General features: G+C 37.1%; 1 protein-coding gene across 1 annotated transcript in view; it reads right to left on the bottom strand.

Annotated features, from left to right (window-relative positions):
* Positions 1 to 21,189, bottom strand: part of TBC1D22A (TBC1 domain family member 22A) — a 128,102-nt gene that overhangs the window by 90,969 nt on the left and 15,944 nt on the right. The window contains exons 4-7 of the mRNA XM_039345917.1: positions 20,945 to 21,121; positions 10,464 to 10,534; positions 4,428 to 4,556; positions 382 to 444 (exon numbers count right to left, since the gene is read on the bottom strand). Of these exons, the coding sequence (XP_039201851.1) occupies positions 382 to 444; positions 4,428 to 4,556; positions 10,464 to 10,534; positions 20,945 to 21,121 (440 nt within the window). The remainder of the gene's footprint in view (positions 1 to 381; positions 445 to 4,427; positions 4,557 to 10,463; positions 10,535 to 20,944; positions 21,122 to 21,189) is intronic.

Raw genomic sequence — 21,189 nt, 5'->3', positions numbered from 1 at the left:
CAGTCCCCTGATCATCTTTGTTTGTGGTAATACAAATACAACTGAGTCACCTAGTTCAAACCCTCATGAATATACTGTAGTGCAGACCTAGACTGATAAGATTCAAAACTAAGTGAGATGTTACAGCAATTTCTTGCTTGAATGAAAGCACAGCTCTCAGCACAATCTAAAGCCAATTTTATTACTGAGGAGAGCTGCATGCTTGCTACAGACTTTGAAGCCTTCCATATTTTCAACTAAACAATATAATAATTAATATTGGCAAAGCATACACATCCAATAAGCATTGCTTATAAAGAAATACCTTTTTCAACACAGCATATCTGAGTGATATATTCTAACTCCCCAAACACAATTGAAGAATCTTAGGGTTATACTTGCCTCTGTTACTTTGGACTGAAGAATTAAAGCTTCTGGATTCATGCGAGGAATATCTATATGAATCTGTAAGAGAAGCATTTAAATTCAGAAACCTTCAAAACATACCAGCAGATTCAAGTCAGACATGATATTGCAGGTTTCACCTTTCAAAAAACACTTCACCTTTAGCTTTCTAAGAGCCTTATGTTTTAGAAAGCTTTATAATATACACTTACAGTTAGTTCAGTATTATGAGTGGTAGCTTATATATTATTTTCTGTTTAAAAATTCTCTGCATGCAGGTACAAAGTATGGTATGATCTATGATTGCATACCGTTTAATCATCCCTGAACCACGATAAACTCATGACATCCTTGACATTTTCTTTAATCAGTTAATAGAACAAAAACCATCAGTTACACCAGCACCCTCAAAATGAAGACAAACAATAAGACACAGGAAACAATTTATGCAGATGATTTTCATAGCAATCTTTGGCTAAGACAATATTTTTTAAACTGTTTTACAAAAGTATGCTAGCTTTCCAGAAGAGAGGAATCCCTTCAAAAAGAAATTACAGACATTCAAATGATCTACTCATCCAAATTAAGAGGGAGAAATTATATATTTTTAATTCATTGTATACAACTACCATATAATCAATCACATTAGTGAATCTTATAACCTCTAAACATTGATGCATTACAATCCCATAGCTCCAGTAAACTGCTGGATAAATTCAGTGATGAGGAATCAGAAGCTGAACTTCAGCAAGTTTCTGAAGATAATGACAAATATTCCAGCTTTGATCTAACACAGAGATTTCCAAAGTACATTTTTGGGGCATTCATGGATAATCTATGACAGAAAGACCTTGTCTTCAGACTGTCCTGAAAATCATGATTTTTCTTCCTCAGCAATGAACAGAACCAAAACCAGAATGCTCTATAAGATTCAATTTATTCAATAGATTTATTTAGCAGAGACCTGGCTTGCTTAGCTCACGTTTTGTGCAAATCAAATATATGTTTTATATAATGCTGGAATGTTTTGATATGTGGAGAGATTCCATAGCTAAAGTCACAAAGAAAAATGCTTTCTGAAGCTAGATGATTTGGAAATTACTGATTTTTTTTCCGTTTTTTAAATAATTCAATTTTGAGTCTTCCTAATTATTTAGTTAGTTTACTATTAAAAGAGAAGTAAAAGAAAACAATATAGAGAAGACTGATCTGATATTACATAAAATAACCACACAAAAATAAACAAAATCCAATTACCATTTTATAACATGAGTTACAGTATATTTATTTCTAAAGTTAGCGACAAGCTGAAAAGGAGGAGAAAAGAAAAAAATCAGGGTGCTAAAGCAGGTCTCATAAAAATCCTATAAAATCAGATCCTTTCTGATTTACATGAGAAACAATGGCACAACCCAATGGTGGGATGTTCAGCCAGTTCACACCACTTCAGCCGAACTGATAGCTAATTTTTTTGTTGCCCAAGCCCAAAATGAAGTTCCAGAAGCGGCATCCGCACAGAGAACCGGTTGTTCACATATTTGAATCCCACCACTGGCACATCCTCATATCTATACCAAATGCCAGGATTTTAAAGCTTAGGAGAAAAGCTATAAACACCAAAAGTTATTTTCCAGAAGGAAGGTTCTGAAGATTGAAGAAACTGAATAAGATCGGTGAATTAGGAAAAGAAGAATGCAATACTTAAATGAACAATGTAAATGGTTTATAGCTTTAGGCAGTTGTATCAGGTCAAGGGCCGTATTAGGCTATGTCCAATACACTGAAAGCTTCTTTCTATAACTGAATAATTATAACAGAATAACAGAGTTGGAAGAGACCTTGTAGGTCAGTGGCGGCAAACCTATGGCACACATGCCAGAGGTGGCACTCAGAACCCTCTCCGTTGGCACGTGTGCCACTGCTGCCAGCAGCAGGTCCATCAGGCCGCCACTGCCGCCCGGAACAGGACCTCTGCCCAGCACAAAGGAGGCAAAGTGGTCGACTAGCAAGCTCGAGTAGAGGTGGTAGAGCAGAGGTCACCAACTATTGTCGATTGGTGGACTGGAAGAAAAGGGAGGGGAAAGAATTTTACATGCGTGCATGCGCGCACAGGGCCACGAGCACACATGCACTGCAAATGGGGTGGGGCTAGTGCCTGCATGATACTCACTAGCCCTGCCCCCTTCTTGCATGGTGCAGTGCCTTGTATCTGCACCCCGTGGTGCGGCAGCAGCCATTTTTGCGCCTTGCAACACGGGTGGCCCATTTTTGCACGCCTGGTTTTTGTGTGCCAAAGGTGGCACTCAGAGGCACCTCCCTCCCCCCAAGGGCACCAAAATGCTGACATGGTCCTGGCACCTTGCGATAAATAAGTGAGTTTTGGGTTGCGGTTTGGGCACTCGGTCTCTAAAAGATTTGCCATCACTGTTGTAGGTCATCTAGTCCCTGCTCAAGCAGGGGACCCTATCCCATTTTTGACAAGTGGTTGTCCAGTCTATTCTTGAAAACCTCCAGTGATGAAGGCAAGTTGTTCTATTGGTTGATTGTTCTGTCAGAAAAATTCTCCTTATTTCTAGGTTGAATCTCTCCTTGATCAGTTTCCATCCATTGTTCCTTGTCTGTGCTTTGGATGCTTTGGAAAATAGGTTGTCCTCCTCCTCTCTGTGACAGCCCTTCAAATATTGGAACACTGCTGGTCCTTCTCTTCACTAAACTAGCCATGTCCAGTTCTTACAACTGTTCCTTATATGCTTTAGCCTCCAGGCCCCTAATCATCTTTGTTGCTCTTCTCTGCACTCTTTCTAGAGTCTCAACATCTTACATTTTACAGTGTGATGACCAAAACTGGATGCAAAATTCTAGATGTGGCCTTACTAATAAGGCTTTATAGAGTGGTACTATTACCTCAGGTAATCTTGATTCATTCCCACTGTTAATGCAATTTAGGATTGCATAGTTTTTTGGCGGTTGCCGCTGCACACTGCTGATTCATATTTAATTTATTATCCACTAGGACTCCAAGATCCCTCTCACAGTTATTGTTATTAAGCCAGGTTTCATCTAATCTGTACATGTACTTTTGGTTTTTCTTGCCTACGAGTAAGACTTTACTTTTCTCTACATTGAATTTCATTTTGTTAGATAAGGCCCAGTGTTCAATTCTGTTGAGCTCCATCTGGATCTTGAGCCTATCATCTAGGGCAGTGATGGCGAACCTTTTAGAGACTGAGTGCCCCAAAACCACCCCCGCCCACCCGCAGGGCCACTCACCACCTCCACGGCCTGCCGCAGATTGCCCAGGCGGCCCAGCAGTGCCATGGCGGTTACACCTTCTGCCTGTGCCCCGCAGCATCAACTGCATGCGATGGGACATGAGGGTGGAGTCTTGTCCCCGCTGCCCAGCTGCCATGTGTTCGGGAGTGACTCTCCTCTGGGAGGGCTGCTGGTGAGGAGGCCGTGGGAGGAGGTGGGGTATGGGTGAGGGTGTGTGTGCCCACAGAGAGGGCTCTGAGTGCCGCCTCTGGCACGTGTGCCATAAGTTCTCCACCACTGAGCTAGAGTGTTGGCTATTCCTGCCAGCTTAGTATCATCTGCAAACTTGATAAGTACCCGTTCTATTCCCTCATCTAAATCATTTATGAAGATATTGAAGAGTACTGGGCCTAAGACAGAACCTTGTAATACTGGGTAAGTTGTGGTACAGGATAGACAAACTTTGTTTTTGATAATACATTTTATTAATTACATTAACCATTTTATTATATATTCTTAACCAAATACTTTTTTAAAAAAAGTAAACACCCCTTTCTCAAAAAAAAGTTACAGCTGTCCATAAACAAAGCTGGGGTTCTGAGAACCAGGATCTATGAGAAACCATAGCCTAAGCTATTTCTTCTGATCAGATAATCCCTTTTACATGTGCATTTCAAATGACCATTCAGTTTGGAATAGTGTTATGGTAACAAAAAATAACAGAGATATTATTGCTACACAACACACTTCTGAAATTGCCCTTATTAGAATGATTTTAACACTTCCTTTACCTGTCTATATGTATCCTGGTGAGTTTCTTCATTTCTTGAATCATAATATTGTTCAACGAAAGCAAAGTATTCTTTCCGTTTTCTTTGCAAAGTGCCTTCTCGCCTATCTGTATTTGCAGGAAGATAACCCTACAAATTGAGAGATAAAAAGGGCAGTTCTTAATCATTAATTCAAGAAAAAAAATCAGTACTATGGTATCAGGCATTTTCAAATTAATTTCAATCAGCAAAATAGCCAAGTAAATTTGAAAATTTGAGCAGCATTTTATTGAACCATTTTGCCAATTACTGCAGTGGAGAACCAGATTATATTGTGCTACTTATACTTTTATTTCAGTATTCATTGTAAAAAATAATATTCTGTTATGCAAAGGGATAAGGCCTACCAAATTTTAAATAGACTGAAACTTCATCTAATTAAATTTAAATTCAATCTAATTAAAAAGGTACACAAATAAAAAATATTATATGAACAGAAAAATCTGATCTTTAAAATTTTAAAATAAGCTAAGATACACTGTCCTTGCAAATAAATCCAGCATTAATGTAAATCAGATTTTGACAACTTTCCAGATACCCTTATGCGATTTTGCATAATGGCACAGGCAACATCATTAAAGAAGAAAATTATTTTAAAAATGATTGAAATCTTAGGAGACTGCAAGATGTACAATTTTTCAGAATCATTACTCTGAAAGCTCACAAATTTAGACAGTCTCTTGAAATTAACTATAAAAAGTACATCACAGGAATTATATCGCCAATCCCTGAAGCATAAGAAAAGAACATGGCCTGAGTCATCTTCATCTTACAGTCTTATAGATGTTAATATAGCCATGTAAAAGGGCAGTGCACTCAGTGCAAAATAACTGAAAACAAATAAGATTAATTTACTTTCATTCCCAATTTATTTTCAGCACCAAAAAAGAGAACATCTCTATTTGGAACTCCATTACTTCCATAGAATTCTTAAACTCCATTTTCTGCTTATTTTCTTATGTATATAAGCTAAGATTAAAGAATAAGAGACAAAATGACATAACAATTTGTTGGAAAATGAATCTGAAATCCTAATAAGGAATGGTACATGAAATTACTGAGAGTTGGTAAATCCGAGTCAAAATTCAAATACAGGCAGTCTTCATTTAATGCCTGCTCTGTTTTGTGACCATTCAAAGTTACGATGACATTGTAAAAATAACTTTATGACCAGTCCTTGCAGCATTTCTGTGGGCATGTGGCTGACATCCATGCACATTCACAACCGTTGCAGCATCCTATAGTAATGTGATAACCATTTTGTGCATCACAGCCAGCTTCTGACAAGCAAAGTCAATAGAAAAGCTGACAGTAAAATCACAAGCCATGGTCATGGGATGTCTTGCTTAATGACCATGCTTAATGGTCATTAATTGCTTAATGACCCTTAACAACTGCTACAGAAGTGAGGTTGCAAGACCATCATCGTCACATTAAGTCTTGCTTAACAGCTGCATCGCTTAAAGACAATTGCCGGTCCCACTTAAGTTCTTAAGTGAGAACTACCAGTATAGGGGTTTTTCCCCCCAAAATAAACTGATTCAACAGAAATGGGGGGTGGGGGGAAATAGGTTGAAAGAATACATACACCTATGTGGAAATCCGTGTATTTAAAAAAAGGAAGTATTGTTAAAAGCATCTGGGCAAAGAGATATACTGAGAAACATAATATTTCTACAGGAGCATAATAATATTTTGTGTGCAGATCTAGTTGTTGCACCTTAAAAAAGAAATAGTGAAATTAAAGGAAGTTCAGAGAAGGGCAATTAAGATGCTCAAGAGACAGGAGCAACTTTCCTATAAGGAAAGGTTGTGTTGTTTTGGAATTTTTAGTCTAAAAAGGAGGCAAACAATGGGGTTTGTGATTTACAAAATTATGCATAATGTGGATCAAATGGAGAAGCTATTTCCCCCTTCTCAAAGTACTGGAACCAGAAACTGGATTCTGGAAGAATCAGGACAGACAAAAGAAAGTATTTTTTATACATTACATAATTAAACATTGGAATTTGCCACCACAAGAAGTGGTGCTGGTTACCAGGTTGGCTAGTTTCAAAAAAAAAAAAAAAAATTGGACCAATCTACAGAAATCATGAAGATGAGTAGCTATTAGCCTCAATGGTAATGTGACTGCATGTGACTGCCTCTGAAGACCATTTGCTGGAGGATTAGTGAGTTGCCCTTTGCAGATGGTTGGTCACTAAAAGAACAGACAATGTTGAACTAGACAAATCAGGGACCTGATCCAGTGAAGCACGGCTTAAGTTCTTAATGTAACTAACTCAAAGATGCAGATTATGCTTTCTGTAAACATAAAACGCTTATGTTATGCCACAGAAGTAATGGGCAATTTCAGCTAATCTTGGCAGCTATTACAAATGGAGTAACTAATACATTTTTGTCTTGCTTGCTAACAGATTCATTTTGCAAAATGAACCTGGATCTGCCCAATACTAATCCCGTAACTAACAACTACACCACACATATTAGAATTTATGGCAGTGAGGGACAATAAAACCAGGCATACAATACTTAAATACCATATAAATCTTAAGTTTTAGGAAAGATGACTTCAAACCCATCAGGAAAAAGTTAGATGCAATCGATTAAGATCTACACTAAGACAGGGGAGGGAATCTACTTTCTGGTTATTCAGTTCATTCCTTTTACCTACTGAATTGTCCAGGGAAAGTTAAGCTCAATTACCATTATAGCCAAATCAGAAAAGCTGTTATTTAATCTCTATTTAAATAACAGGATGTAAAAATCATTATCTGGTCCTTTACACCTCCCTGGAAGTCAGATTAACTAGCTGGAGGAGTGAGATCTGCACAGCTTCTATTTTCCAGCACCAGCTAAGTATTTTTGTTAAAAGTGTGCACATACATTCATAGAGATACAATATTTCCCAGGTATTTTTATACTACATTAGCTTACATTATGACTTTAGATGAAATCTAACATTTAATATCCTGTTGCATAGATTTATGTACAGTTAAATATTAAATTCTAGACTTCACTTCTTGTCAACAATTTGCATTTATGTATAGGATACTATTAGTAACATTAAAAACAATTTAATTTGTAAGAGTAAATTTAACTCTCCATGGGATATGTTTTCCTTAGCCCAGATGTGTCTTCTCTCAGTCAATTTTCAAGATTAACACAGGCATTCTCTCTCCGAATCAATAGGTTCAATATCCTATATCAAGCCAACTTTTATTTTTACAATCACAAATATATACATTAACCAAAAACATGAATCACTGTACAGTTTCTTCTTCTGGCTCCAAAAAATACAGTAGCCTTGTTTATTGTCACAAACAAGGAATGCACCTGTACATCAGGAGACATTCAAATTGCATTATCCAATAGGACTTTCCCAGATTCCTTTAAGTATGGCCTTCTTTGTCCCGGATCCCTGGATCCTTCTTTGTGATCACAATACTGAACTGTATCTATTTTTTTTTTAATCCAAAGTTCTTGTGAGACCTGCCTTCTCACAATGATTTCTGTCTTCCAATGGCCTTCTTGATCCATATCAATTAGCATTTTGAGACATTCAATAGAAGTAGCACTTTCTCAAGTTCTAAATGTTATTTTGGTGACCAAGTCCCAAGTTCTCACACTAGGCTGACTCTTTAGGACCTGATTGCCGCATTTCATATTTATGACCATAGACACTACTTCCAAGTTATTGTCCCTGGGCATCAATAATGGAGCTCTTTACTGATTCAACCCTTGTCTACCTTCTGATTTGTTTGCAAAGTGACTTACACCTTCAGGAGATTTCTCTTATGACAGGTGTCAGAGATCAAGGCTGGATCCTCCTTTATCCTTTATACCCTTCCCTGGAATACGCCAATTCATAGGTAAAAGCTTCAGTACCACTGTTTCACTGACAATATTCTATCAGCCTTTTGTGATTCTTGATGAAGATACATGGCCAAATACGTTGCATTACTGTTTTGACTTGGGATGTCCTTTGCTGAAGAAGCTGAATATAGATAAGACAAACACTTGATTGTCCTTCCCATTCCCTCATGCACTTCTCTCCTCCACCCCATTTGTCTCTGCAATTTCCAGATTGCCCCAGGTTCCTCTGTCTCTTAGGATCTTGACAGTTAATGATCAACTGACTTTGTTTCTGTTTATTGAATTTTGCTATCCTTTTGAGGTAGGTAAAGTCAGGGAATAGTCACAACAAGGATTCTAGGAATGGTCTTTATTGTTGTAGGGCAGAAGAACAGAATTTTGAAAGTATGTCAGAATTTCTCTATGCCAAACAAAATCAAGGTGGGATTATTTTGAGTTTTTTTTCCTCAGGCAGGCTAATCCCCTTTTGCTTATTCCCTCCTCACTCCTGAGGCCAGGTCTATTTTCCTTTACAATCTTACAACAGCAACAAGAGTTGAACATTTTTCATTTGATGCGTATTTACAGAATTTGAGGATGGAGTTTCATCCTTAGATTACTGCACTAGTGTCCTAAAAGGTCTTCCTGAATTTCTTGCCATCGCCTGGTCTTAGCCTAGAATGGTATCATTTGGATTGTAGTGGATCCTTCAAGTTATTTCATGCTTGTTATACCAGAAGGTGCCTCACTGTTCCCTATGCAAACAGCTTAGAATACGGGTCCAAGCCCGCGGACCGGTACCAGTCCATGGCCTGTTAGGAACCTGACTTGTGCAACCGAATGAAGCTTCATGTGCACATGCATGGGAGCTAGACAATATGCAAAACCACACACACACAAACACACACACACATTTTCACAGAACCAGTCCCTAGTGCCCAATAGGTTAGGGGCCTCTGGCTTAGCACACTTTTCTGGTACTTGTGACTCAAGGAACAAACCTTCATATCATGTTAATTCTCCCCTCCATTATACTCATCCCTAGGTAAGTTCTAAAGCCAGTGTCTCCCGGCTCCCAGATTTCCGTGATCCGGACCTATAACTCTAGAATCGGCTCTCTCCTTTATCTCTACAAAAATCTGAAGGCCTTTAAAATGTGTTTGGAACTCTTTTTATTTAACTAGTACATTAGTGCATGAATTGGTTAATTTACTGTATTCTCAGTAAGACCAATAGATTTCAAATCAGTATTACTTTTATATTAATTACAGATATTGGCAATATCACAGGCAGCACCTTTAAATATATCTTTTATTTTGGTTAAAATATTGATTTTATTAGAACATAGAACATATAATAATAGAGTTGGAAGGGACCTTGGAGGTCTTCTAGTCCAACGCCCTGCTGGAGCAGGTGACCTGCTCGATTCCCCTAAGACAGTGGTTCTCAACCTGTGGGTTGGGACCCCATTTGGGGTCGAATGACCATTTCACGGGGGTCACCAAACCATGCTGTCCGCCATTTTTTTTCCCTTTTCCCTAGCTGTCCTGCTCCCTCTTATTGGTGGCCACACCCACTTGGGGGTCACCACAACATGGGGAACTGTATTATGGGGTCACGGCATTAGAAAGGTTGAGAATCACTGCCCTAAGATGTATTCTTTCTGTGAAAAAATATATACATACATATATACACATACACATACAATTAATTTCAATCTTCTTTTTTGGAAAAAAAATATAGATGTATAATCTGAAATTTTAAAAATCTAACATAAAAAAATTGCTTAGCAAGACAGATCCATGTGCTCTTGAGCAGAGACATATATTCATAGAGGGAAGGAAACAACATTAGCTAAACATCAACATCAAGAAATAGAAGATTTTGTAATTAAACACCCAGATGAACATACAGATAAAAAACTATACTTTTGTTTAATGTCATAGAATATTTATGGAAGGGGGGAATTATCACTTATCATTATTTACTACTCTATTCTTTAATGGCAGTCCAGTCCTGAAACTGAAAAAGAACAGTGTTATTTTGGTCACACTGTTTTGTAATGCTAATTAATAGTTGTGATTCAAGCAAAATTATACATGACAGACAAACACCATCATCATAAAATCCTGTAGTACTTACTGACAGGAGCTTCCATGTAATTGGTCGTATAAATTTTGGAATTCCTGACCAACTCAGCTTCCGCAATTCTTCTACTCGCCCAGCCAAAAGAAAAAGAGCAAACTTAATTGAGAAAGTTGCATGAAAATACATTGGAGTTAAAGTAATTTCCTTGAACATTTCCTTATAAAATTATATGTTATCTCTGATTCTTACACAAGTTCCCATGCCTACCTTTAAAAGGTTGTTGAAATGTAAATCAAATAATTTCTGTGACTGGATTCTTTGTTGCATAGGAATTGATTTCAATGCCTGCACTTAACAATTCAAGACAATAACAATAACAAGATACAATTCAAAAATATTAGGTTTCAAATATAATTATTATCTTTTAACCGTGAAAAACTTACATTATGGAATAAATCCTGGCTTAAAGTTAGCATCTAAAGCTGTCTGGGGGCAAATTTGCTTTCTCACAGGATTATTAGACTGGGTCAACTTGGTTCTGAAAAAGATGTCAAACTTCTTGGCAGTTTATTCAACTTTAATAGTCATTTAGTCTATGTCAGGGGTGTCAAACTCAATTTCATTGAGGGCCGCATCAGCATTGCGGTTGCCCTCGGGGGGGTGGCCAGAGTGGGCGCAGCCTACTGGGTGGGCATGGATGGAGTGGGTGTGGCCTACTGGGTGGGCATGGCCAGCTCTACATCGTTCGCATCAAGGGTGCCTGTGGGGGCCTGGGCAGGAGTGGGACAGATCTGAGGGTCTCTGGCAGAAGGGGGTGGGACCGGAGCAAGTGCCAAGGCATGGTCCATTTCTTCATTCCTCACAAAGGGTGACACCTCCCCAGCATGCACCCCAGGGGGCGGGACCGACACGGCAGGGGCTGGTTCCTCACTGTTTCTAGACGGCCTTGTGGAGCTAAAACTGAATGCGTTTCAGCATAGATGGCCAACCACAAAATTGTACATTGGCTCTCGGCCGGCCAGGGCCAAGGCAGCGGGGGCCGTACCCTCACTGTTTCCAGGATGGCTTCACAGGCCACATGAAACTACTTCGTGGGCCGCATCTGGCCCCCGGGCCTTGTGTTTGACATGTCGGGTCTATGTTATTCAAATATTAACTTTGCTTCTGAAGTTATATAAGGATTAGAGTTTTGAGAGAAATTTGGTTTATATATCTTTTTTAAACAAAGTTGATATTATTTATTTACCTCACTCCTAGAACAAAGTGCTTAAATGTCCCAACATGAAATTACTTTATTTTGATCATATAAAATGCAAATAAAAATGCCTTTTGTAAACTGGATACTGCAAATAATGTTTAAAACATTATGATTCTGGAGAGATCACTGTGTGCAAAGGATAATTCCCCTTGTTTATTTTCTTCAATATTTGCAATCTTTTAAGACACCATGAATTTAAGATTTCTCAGGAGCTTTTTAAAAGAATTATCATACAATACTGGGAGAAGGAATTTATATCTGAATTGTAGCAATAGTTTGTGGATTTGTGGATTTTTGTCAATATTTGAATTTGGAGATTTTTTTCCTCAAAAAGACAAGGAAGAAAACTTTTCAAATAATATGGTCAAATCAAGTGAACTTGTTTTATTTATGAAAGTCATTTTTCTTTTACCTTTCTTTTTATTATGATTAATACATTTGGAATACATTGCAGTAATACATTTATATTTAAATATAGTGGCTGAATAAAACCCAGTTTGGTGTACTAATTAAGGGCTGGCCTACAAACCAGAAGATTGTGAGTTCTAGACCTGCCTTAGAATATAAAATTATAAAAACACTATAACATGTTTGCAATTTAGCCATTTTGGACTTCAGTATATGTCCACAGTTTCAAGCAATGATTAAAAATGGGAACAAGAGAGATTTCTGTCTTTTCTTTGTAGGCAAATTAATAATAGGAGATATGGTCTGTTAGATAATCATTAGATTTATATTATAAATATTTCATTCTGTTTAAATTGCATTTACATTTTTTTGTTTTTAACTGTAATTAAAAGAAACCCCATAAAAGTATTTTTTAAAAGGTTGGATCCAGCTCAGACAGTCGTTTCCATTACATTTAGCAGGGCTTTTCAACCTTTTCATCGACTGTACCACTTTTAGGATATGGCAATATTCGAGTACACCTAGCAAGGAGTCAAAAACTTGATGACCAAAAACAAACAAACAAAAAAAAAACCACTGTTCAAAGTTGCAATTGCACTGAAATGACATGACCATTTTTCACACTTATGACCATTGCAGCATGCCCAGGGTCATGTGATTTATATTTGAATGCTTGGCAACTGATTCATATTTATGATGGTCAGTGTCCCAGGGTCATGTGATCCCCGTTTGCAACCTTTTTACAAGCAAAAACTTGACCCCCGTCAAAAACTTGATGACCCCCCCCCAAAAGGAAAAAAGTGATAAAGTACAGGTAGTCCTCGATTATCCCTGCAGCTCCTGAGGACTCTCTCACAGTAAGTCCTGCGCTGCGCTTTGGCTCGTTCCCTCCCCCGCTACACTTGGCTAGGCTGGGCAGGGCCGTGTATCACCTGCCAGGTGCCAATGTACCACTGGTGGTACCTGTACCACTGGTTGAAAAGCCCTGACATTTAGCACCAGAGAGTGCATGTTGTCTTTGAAGGAACTGCCATCCGTGTCCATATTCTATGGGGATGTCTGCAACTAAATATGTCTATTATATTTCAAAGTATTAAGGCAAAGTATTTCTGACTCATTTAAGCAGACTTAGGATGAAAACAACATTGATGGAGAGAAACAAATCTCAGTGATGGACTCAGAGAATATGCAGCTTCAAAAAGTGTTCTCACTCAGCAAGGACACTTGCAGAGTATAGAAATGGCCATTTTGTTCCTAGAGAATACTGGAAGCTATATCTCTTTTCCTAGCTGCCTGCAGATAAATCCAGATAATCCTTGGTTAACAATCACAACTGGAACCAGTAACTCAGTGGTTAAGTGGAGCAGTCACTAAGTGAAACCATGACTGTCTTTATGATTTTAAATTAGTTTTTCTTTGCTTTACAAACCTGAAAAGGTCATAAATGTGAGGGTTGTTTGCAAAGTTACTTTTTCATTGTTGTCAGAACTATGAAAGTCGCTAAACGAGGCAGTCTCTAAAGAGGGACTACTTGTAGTTCAACTACCCAGGCACATGAGAAACATGTTCCAATTATTTTAATCAAAAGCCTCAACATCACATTGTTTTCTTTTTGAAATAGAGAGGCATTGGGAGTAGAGTGGGGGGAAGAAGCAAAGATATGACAGGCACAGAATTAGATGTTTTCTTTGGCTGCTGCTCTTTTCCTGTTTAGAATTGTCACATTTAATAAGTACCTAGGAATTTTAACCAGTATCAAAGGACTAGAAAGAAACTGCTACAAAGGCAATTGAACTCTATTGACAAGATGCTAGAAACAAGACACTACTCTGACATTCAATCTGCAAGAAATCAAGCACTTAACACAGTGTTCACTAGATTCAAATAAAAGAGAATAAAACAAAGGAATGGACAAGAGCACAAGTAACTGCAGACACTGTTGCTACAAAGTGTGAACGTACTGGAAGGTGAGTTTAAAGACTTCAAAGATTGTCAGAATTTCCCCTTTTGGAAACATCAAGAGGGTTTCACTAAGGAAAGGGCCTCTTAACAGAACTGAACAGCTGAACAGATTAGGAATAAGAGAGAGAGTCTTTTAGGTAATAACGCCCTAAGCTACTTAGAATGTAAATAACTAGTCAATATCAATTCCTTAAATCTGAGGTTTTCAAATTTGACAACTGTAAGATAGGTGGACATCTATTCCCAGAACTCACCAGCCAACATGCCTGTTTCAGGATAAATGAAAACTTGTGGAGAACCTCAGCCTCTAGATCCAGTTTCCCATTTACCAACGGCCCAATCCCCACAAGTGGTTTATATGGGACATATCAGAACAACAGCCTAGGACAGTGGTGACGAACCTATGGCATGGGTGCCAGAGGGAGCACTCAGAGCCCTCTCTGTGGGCACGTGCGCCATCACTCCAGTCCTAGGCCTTCAGCTGGGTTTTATAAAACCTTTTGGCTTTAGGCCTCCATGTGCAAAAAAAAAAAAAAAAAGTTTCAATCAATTTCAACTTCTCGCGGGAAAAAAAAAAGATCTTGCAAAGTTGGAATTGATTGATTGAACTTTTTAGTCCCACCCAGTCTTCCGTTACCACTGCAGCCATGCCTACCCAGTGGGCCATGCCCACCCAGCTCTCGACAATGCATAAATGGGTTTTGGGTTACAGTTTGGGCACTCAGTCTCTAAAAGGTTCGCCATCACTGGCCTAGGAATTGGATAGCAGCCTCCAACTCTACCAAATTCCTGAGAAGATATAGAATGTGTATAAAATGGTGTTCCTAATGTCCAATCCCACAGGTGTCTCATAAGGATACCATGGTTGATTATTTTGAAAGCCACTAACAGGTTCATAAAATATAAATGTGCTGAACTCCATTTGGGGGGGGGGGATCCCATCCAATTTTTTGTGTAGGTCATCCATGAAAATGATTAAAATGTTTTCACTACTTCAACTTGCCTCAAAGCCTGATTTAAAATAGGTCCAGACATAACATCATTCAAGTCACCATCTTCGTCTTATGAAATTAAATATATGAGCTTTAGCCATACAGGTCAAGAGAAAAATTCTACAATAAAGAATTATTCCTTTAGGGCCCAGGGAAGCAGTTCCTATCAACGTGTTTCATCTTAATAGCATAATTTGCTTTTTAAAAGTCTGCTTCTTTCCTAATCACAATCCACACCCAGAGTGCCCCAGCCAACTCCTGTCCCTCCTTTCTCCCTGAGACAGCTGTCATTCCGGCAGTTCAAAGGCCGGGCGGGCTGGATGCTACAATCTCCCAATCACAATTGTTAGTAGGGTCTCTCCTACGGAGGCTTATGCATAGATGCCCCTTATGTAAAGGAGAGACAATGAGAATGTGAGTGTGCTACTGGTATATGAACAGTGGCTTCGAGGAACATTCAGAATTACTATGCCATTGAATGCAAGCTGCTAAATAGCAGCAAGAGAAGCAAAATCTTTGGATAAATATTGCAAGAAGAACAGCATTAGATGTTTTGGCTCATCAAATGCAGTAGTTACTTTTGTAAGATTCTTTGTAGGTAGGCAGGAAAGAAGAAAGAGGATTTTTATTTATTTTCCCTTTGAGTTCTTTGCATTGGTATATATTCCTTTTTATGCAAGGCTTAAAAGGCAAATATCTCTTTCGTAAGCAACTATAAGACGCCATAGCTTAATTTAAAATAGGCTAAATACTATTCTTTTATTGGCAAACAGACTTTACTGTATTTTCATGGTATATGGCCTTTAATTTTAGATAAGAATAGTTCCCATGTTCCATTCTCGATCATGCAACAAGCACAAACATGATCCAAATAAAACTTATTCGATCATATAATTGTTTGCAGGCCTATTTAACTAATTTGAGTTTAGGCAAATCGGTTTTCAATAGAAGAGAATATACATAGCTCAGGGTTGAATGTGGAGTCTTTGGTGCTCTCTGAGCTTGGTTGTTTGTTTGTCATTGATGGTGTTACCTAGTTGGGTAATAAAATGTCTGCAAACAAACAACCAAGCTCCGAGAACACCAAGTATTCCAGAAAACATATTTAAGTTTTCACATGAAAAGTGCAAGACAGCTACTAAAAAGACGGAAAGCATGAAATATATTATACCATTAAGGCAGTGACTAAAACTACTTTTCCAGAAAGAAAAAAAAGCACCAGATCAAAAGACAATCAAACACTAAAATGCCTAATCCCTTATTTAAAAGATGGAATCATAATTAACCAATTAATGTGAAGAAACAAAATAATTTTTCACCCTAATAACTAATGATTTTTTTTAAGGAAATCATACCACAACAAGAACATAATCTCAGGCTTTCCTGAAGCAATGAACTATTACCACTCTTCTGATGCAAGGATTTTTCCTCTTCCTAGGAAGGAAATATTTCAGTATCAAGAGGTCTATTCGAACAACTTAAGTATATTGCTAAATTCTAAAAAATATCCAAGATAGGATATAAAATGTATGCATATCTGTAACCTATTGTAAATTATTAGCATTTACATTCAATTAAAACAGACATAATTTACCTATCTGTAATATTTCTCCAGCCTTAGCTGGATACATTCATTATGTGCTGTTTCAATTCAGCAACTTTTAGTTAACACAATACAATTACAATGAAATAAATACCAATGAACTACACTTTTACCATGGAGATTTGGTCCTCTGCTATTATAAAAAATTAGACTCAGCTTCAAATAGGAGTCATTGCTGGCCTGGAGGCCTGCTGGAAACCAAGCAACTAAATACACTCAATATTTTGCTCTAAACAGAAAAGGATTCTTCTATTATTTCCCTTTAAGCATAATATTTCTGGCTGCATAATTTTAAGGGAACCCACAATTTTTGCTCATGCATTATTTATCTTTTGACACAAAACAGTTACTTCACTGAGAGACTGTAAATTGTAACGTGATTTGAATGAACAATTAAATGACAGGCATGATAAACTAGATTTATAAGCTTCAAATTCTTATGAAAAAAATCTTAATTTAACTCCAAAGAACTAGAATATTCTTCTAAAACAATGCAGATTCATGGAACTGCAGCTCCCCCAACAGTATCTGAGAAGTTAAACAGCATAGAGATTGATCTAATAAATAGCTTGATGTTGCTATGGGTAACCAGATTAATTGCTTTTTTAAAAAACCAATTTTGTTATACATATTTGGAAAAATCTATGTCAATACTGTACTTATTTTTTTCTGCATGGATTGAGAAATTAAGAAGTATCAGACAAATGGAGCATGCCCAACACATTATATTCTTGAAAAGCAATCTTCAACCAAAAAAAGCCAACTTAGATGAAGTACAAAATGTTCTAGTAAAACAGATGAAATAGAGATGTGAAAGAAACAAAAAAACGGCACCACACAGATTAATCATTGAATGAAAACATAGATTGTTTAGAAAACAATTAAGAGAATTTGAAATATGAGTGGCTACAGGAGAAATGAGAATTGTTGAAATATAAGTACATTGCTGATCTGCACAGCTTTAGTGCTTCATGGAATCTCTTTCCCATTCAGGAAATTGGGGTCGTATTTATAAATATTTACTGCTTTTTCAAGGTTAACTTGTTCAGAGAGTTTTAAGCAACAATTCAATATTTGCTCCCAAATTTCCCTTCCACTGAGGCTGATGAGCAGCATCCCAACCTTACCCACAAAGCTGAAGCTAGACTACCCATGCAGCTGAGTTTGGCTTCAGAGACCAGAAAAAGGACATTTGAGATTAGCTATTATGAAAGAGGACAAGCAACCAATTAAATCATTCCAAGTTTCATAGCCATTTGTCACCAAGAAAGGCATACATAATCTTTTCTCCAAACTTCTGAAATAAGAAACAATACTGTAAGTATTCTTAGCAGTAGGAGCTATGATTATGCATTCTTACCTAAGCTCTACTTTGACCAATTGGATCTATTTTCACTTAGAAAGATATTGTAAGGAAGAACTCAACATTACTTTAGCTTGATCTCAGCTGATGGACCAAGCTCCCCTTATTCTGTAATTCTCATAAAACCTAGTATCATCACAGTTCTAAAAAAAACCCTACTGTTACACAGACTAAATGATAAAAACTAAATCTGCAACCCAGCCACGTCTGGCAATAGATCATTATTAGTTTCCAGGTATCAGCATATTTTAACATTTTCAGACCTCAAGATTCACTTTTGTTTATGTGTAATAATTTGATCTTAATGAAAGAGAGATGAAATCATACTGCTGGTATGCTTGAAACGTGCCATCCAAGTGCATGGCCTGTTGAAACGTCTGCTTCTCTACTAATAAGAAATAAGATACAGAACAATTTCACATATGGAAAGATATCTTGCTGCCTTGCTTGCCTCTATTGCCCCTTGCTTCCTCATGCACACATATACATACATGTTCTTTCTTCTCTTACACATGTATGGTTCTCTCATTCATCCTTCTCAGTCATCCCACAGGAGACACGGCCTTTCAAATATCCCATATCACTCTTATGAGGCTAGGTGGACTTTGTTATTGCTATTTTTCAAAAAGGCTAATTTCTTCTTTTCAGTAAAGCACTGCAAACTGAGTTACAGTCTAGATTATTTTCTCTCTATGTTGTGCTATTAACATAAAAAATAATATCTAAAAAACAGATATAACTTACCATGCTACTATGTTTCATAGAATACATAGAGGTGGGATATTTTCCACTGCCACTAAAGTTTACAGAGGTAAATTAAGGCTCCAATATAATGTACAGAAATATCAAACCCAGACATACTTCTCAGTCTCATCTAGCATTCTACCGTAATATTGAATTCAGTTTTCTTTTACAATTCTTTCCCAAATTCCAATGGCTATTTAAATAAGTTCTTGTTTCTAGATTATATAACTTTTTTTCCACAATATTTATATGCTGTCCTAACCCTCCATATTTCTGAATTTTCTTTAACATCTGGATTTGTTAATTAATGTGACATATATACTAAAAAGAGTTAAAGAGTGAGCTGAGAAGGATTAAGTAGCAGAACATAGCAGCTGCAAAAGTTGAAATATGTGCAAAATGTTTTAATGATGTGTGTTTAACTTGAGAATAAAGTGAACATCAATGCCTGGTTGTTATCAACAAACTGTCTAGCCTGGAGAGGGATCCAAGGTGAAAGGACAAAGAAATGGCTTGTTAGAAAAGAAAAATGGCGCAGAATGAGATATTTTATTTAATTCAAATAGTTTCAAAAAGTACTTTCATCAGAATTTTATACTAAGAACAACAGTAAAAGTAAAACATTAGACCATTACAATTGAACAATTAGCAAAGGGAGCAATCCAAAAACATAATTAAATGTTAATCTGCCACATTACACTTTTATTCTGTTACTCTCTATAAAAAACATGATGCAAGTATTTTCAAATTCTTTACGAAAAAGAGCAGTATCCCAAGCAAGTCCATAACATATAGGCTGATATATCAACTGATAGGTATCTTTTTTGTACTATCAAGAAAGTTTACCAGTTTATGTGATAATTATGACAGTCCCTTCCTTCCATATTTATATAGAAAACACGTAAAAGGTTTTCTAAAACTGACATGTCTACCTGTTTACTAAAAAGCAATATGTATATTTTTTTGCATGTGGATATGTGAAAAAGGGTTTGGCTTTATTATGAAACATATAGGCCACTTTAGCTGACTATGTTCAGCAGGTCAGCGGTTCAAATCTCACCGGCTCAAGGTTGACTCAGCCTTCCATCCTTCCGGGGTAGGTAAAATGAGGACCCAGATTGTTGGGGGCAATGTAAATATATATATACATTGCTTACTGGTGTACACCGCTTAGAGAGTACTTGCACTTAAAGCGGTATATAAGTCTCATAAATAAATAAATAAAATATAGATAAGATCGTAAAACTTTCATTCTTCCATGGTGAATGAAAAAAAACCCTCCTGCAAGGAACACTTTTTTGCTGCCTCCTCTTCTTCTTCTTCTTCTGTCATTATCACCATCACCAACATACCATTTAACTATAGTTAATCAGGAATATACTCAGAGCAGCCCAATAGCTGCTGAAGTTCTAGACAGGGCTATGATGGAGACCCAGGAAACTCTTTATCTAATAAATATCTAAAGTATAATTTATATGCTCACAGAATTAATGCTCATGAAATCTACTACTTCAGATTCTATGGTAATTAAAGAAAATCTCCAGAGAAAAATAGACCAAGGTACATATAAATGTAGACCCATTTTCCATCCATGTCTCTGAATTTGGATAAAAAAATTAAACATCTCTCTACACAGAGATTAAAAAGAGGGAAGCTCTTTGTAAGTAAAATTATGCAAGTGGATGCCTGCAAAATTCTGGCTTTCTAATTTTCTTGTGTCAGTTTAAATAACAGACACACTTTACTGTAGCAAAAAGAAATTGCATTCCTTTTGGCTACCAAACAATTGCTTGAAGGTCTGGGAACAGTATAATCTACCTAGAGATGAGATCTCTGGGGATGCAGTTAAAACTTTCTCCCATCCCTGTAATACTGATTGTTTTTATTGTTTCCCAAGCCATTTTAGAGGATATTTCACCCAGATAGCCTTAAAACTACTGCAATGTTACTCTAATATTGACATGCTCTAACAACAAAAGCTCAACAGTAGTCTTACAGTTAAAATCCTTGGAAGAGGTACTGAAATAGACCACCTATTTTTTCATTAAACCAAAAGAATTAAAAAGAGTAGAACGCAGTAAAGGAATTCCACTATGCATTTTAGAAAAGAGCAAATTCCACATTTTAAGGAGAAATACCTACTCTTTTCTCACAACTATCAGAGACCTTAATCTAATGTGCTGTTTAATGTTTATGAATACTTACCAAGGTTTGTATTTGGGCCAGCAAGAAGCTGTTTGAATTTATCTAATCGCAATGCTTCTCTTTCAGGTAATATATGAATACCAGAGGAATTATCGGCAACTCCACCAGTAAGTGCACATGTAGAGGCTTGCGGAAGAGACTGAGATCTTGGCACAGAAGTATTTGCATTAGTGTCATCTAGAAAATATAACAGGGGGAAAAAGGCATAAAGTTGACTAAACCTGAAATGGGGGAAAGAAAAGATA

Source organism: Crotalus tigris, unplaced genomic scaffold (assembly GCF_016545835.1).
Source record: "Crotalus tigris isolate CLP2741 ecotype Arizona unplaced genomic scaffold, ASM1654583v1 scf7180000017987.690289119674:8195010, whole genome shotgun sequence".
Lineage (NCBI taxonomy): Eukaryota > Metazoa > Chordata > Lepidosauria > Squamata > Viperidae > Crotalus > Crotalus tigris.
Note: the sequence above shows the minus strand (reverse complement) of the source record. Positions and strands in the feature narration are given on the sequence as shown.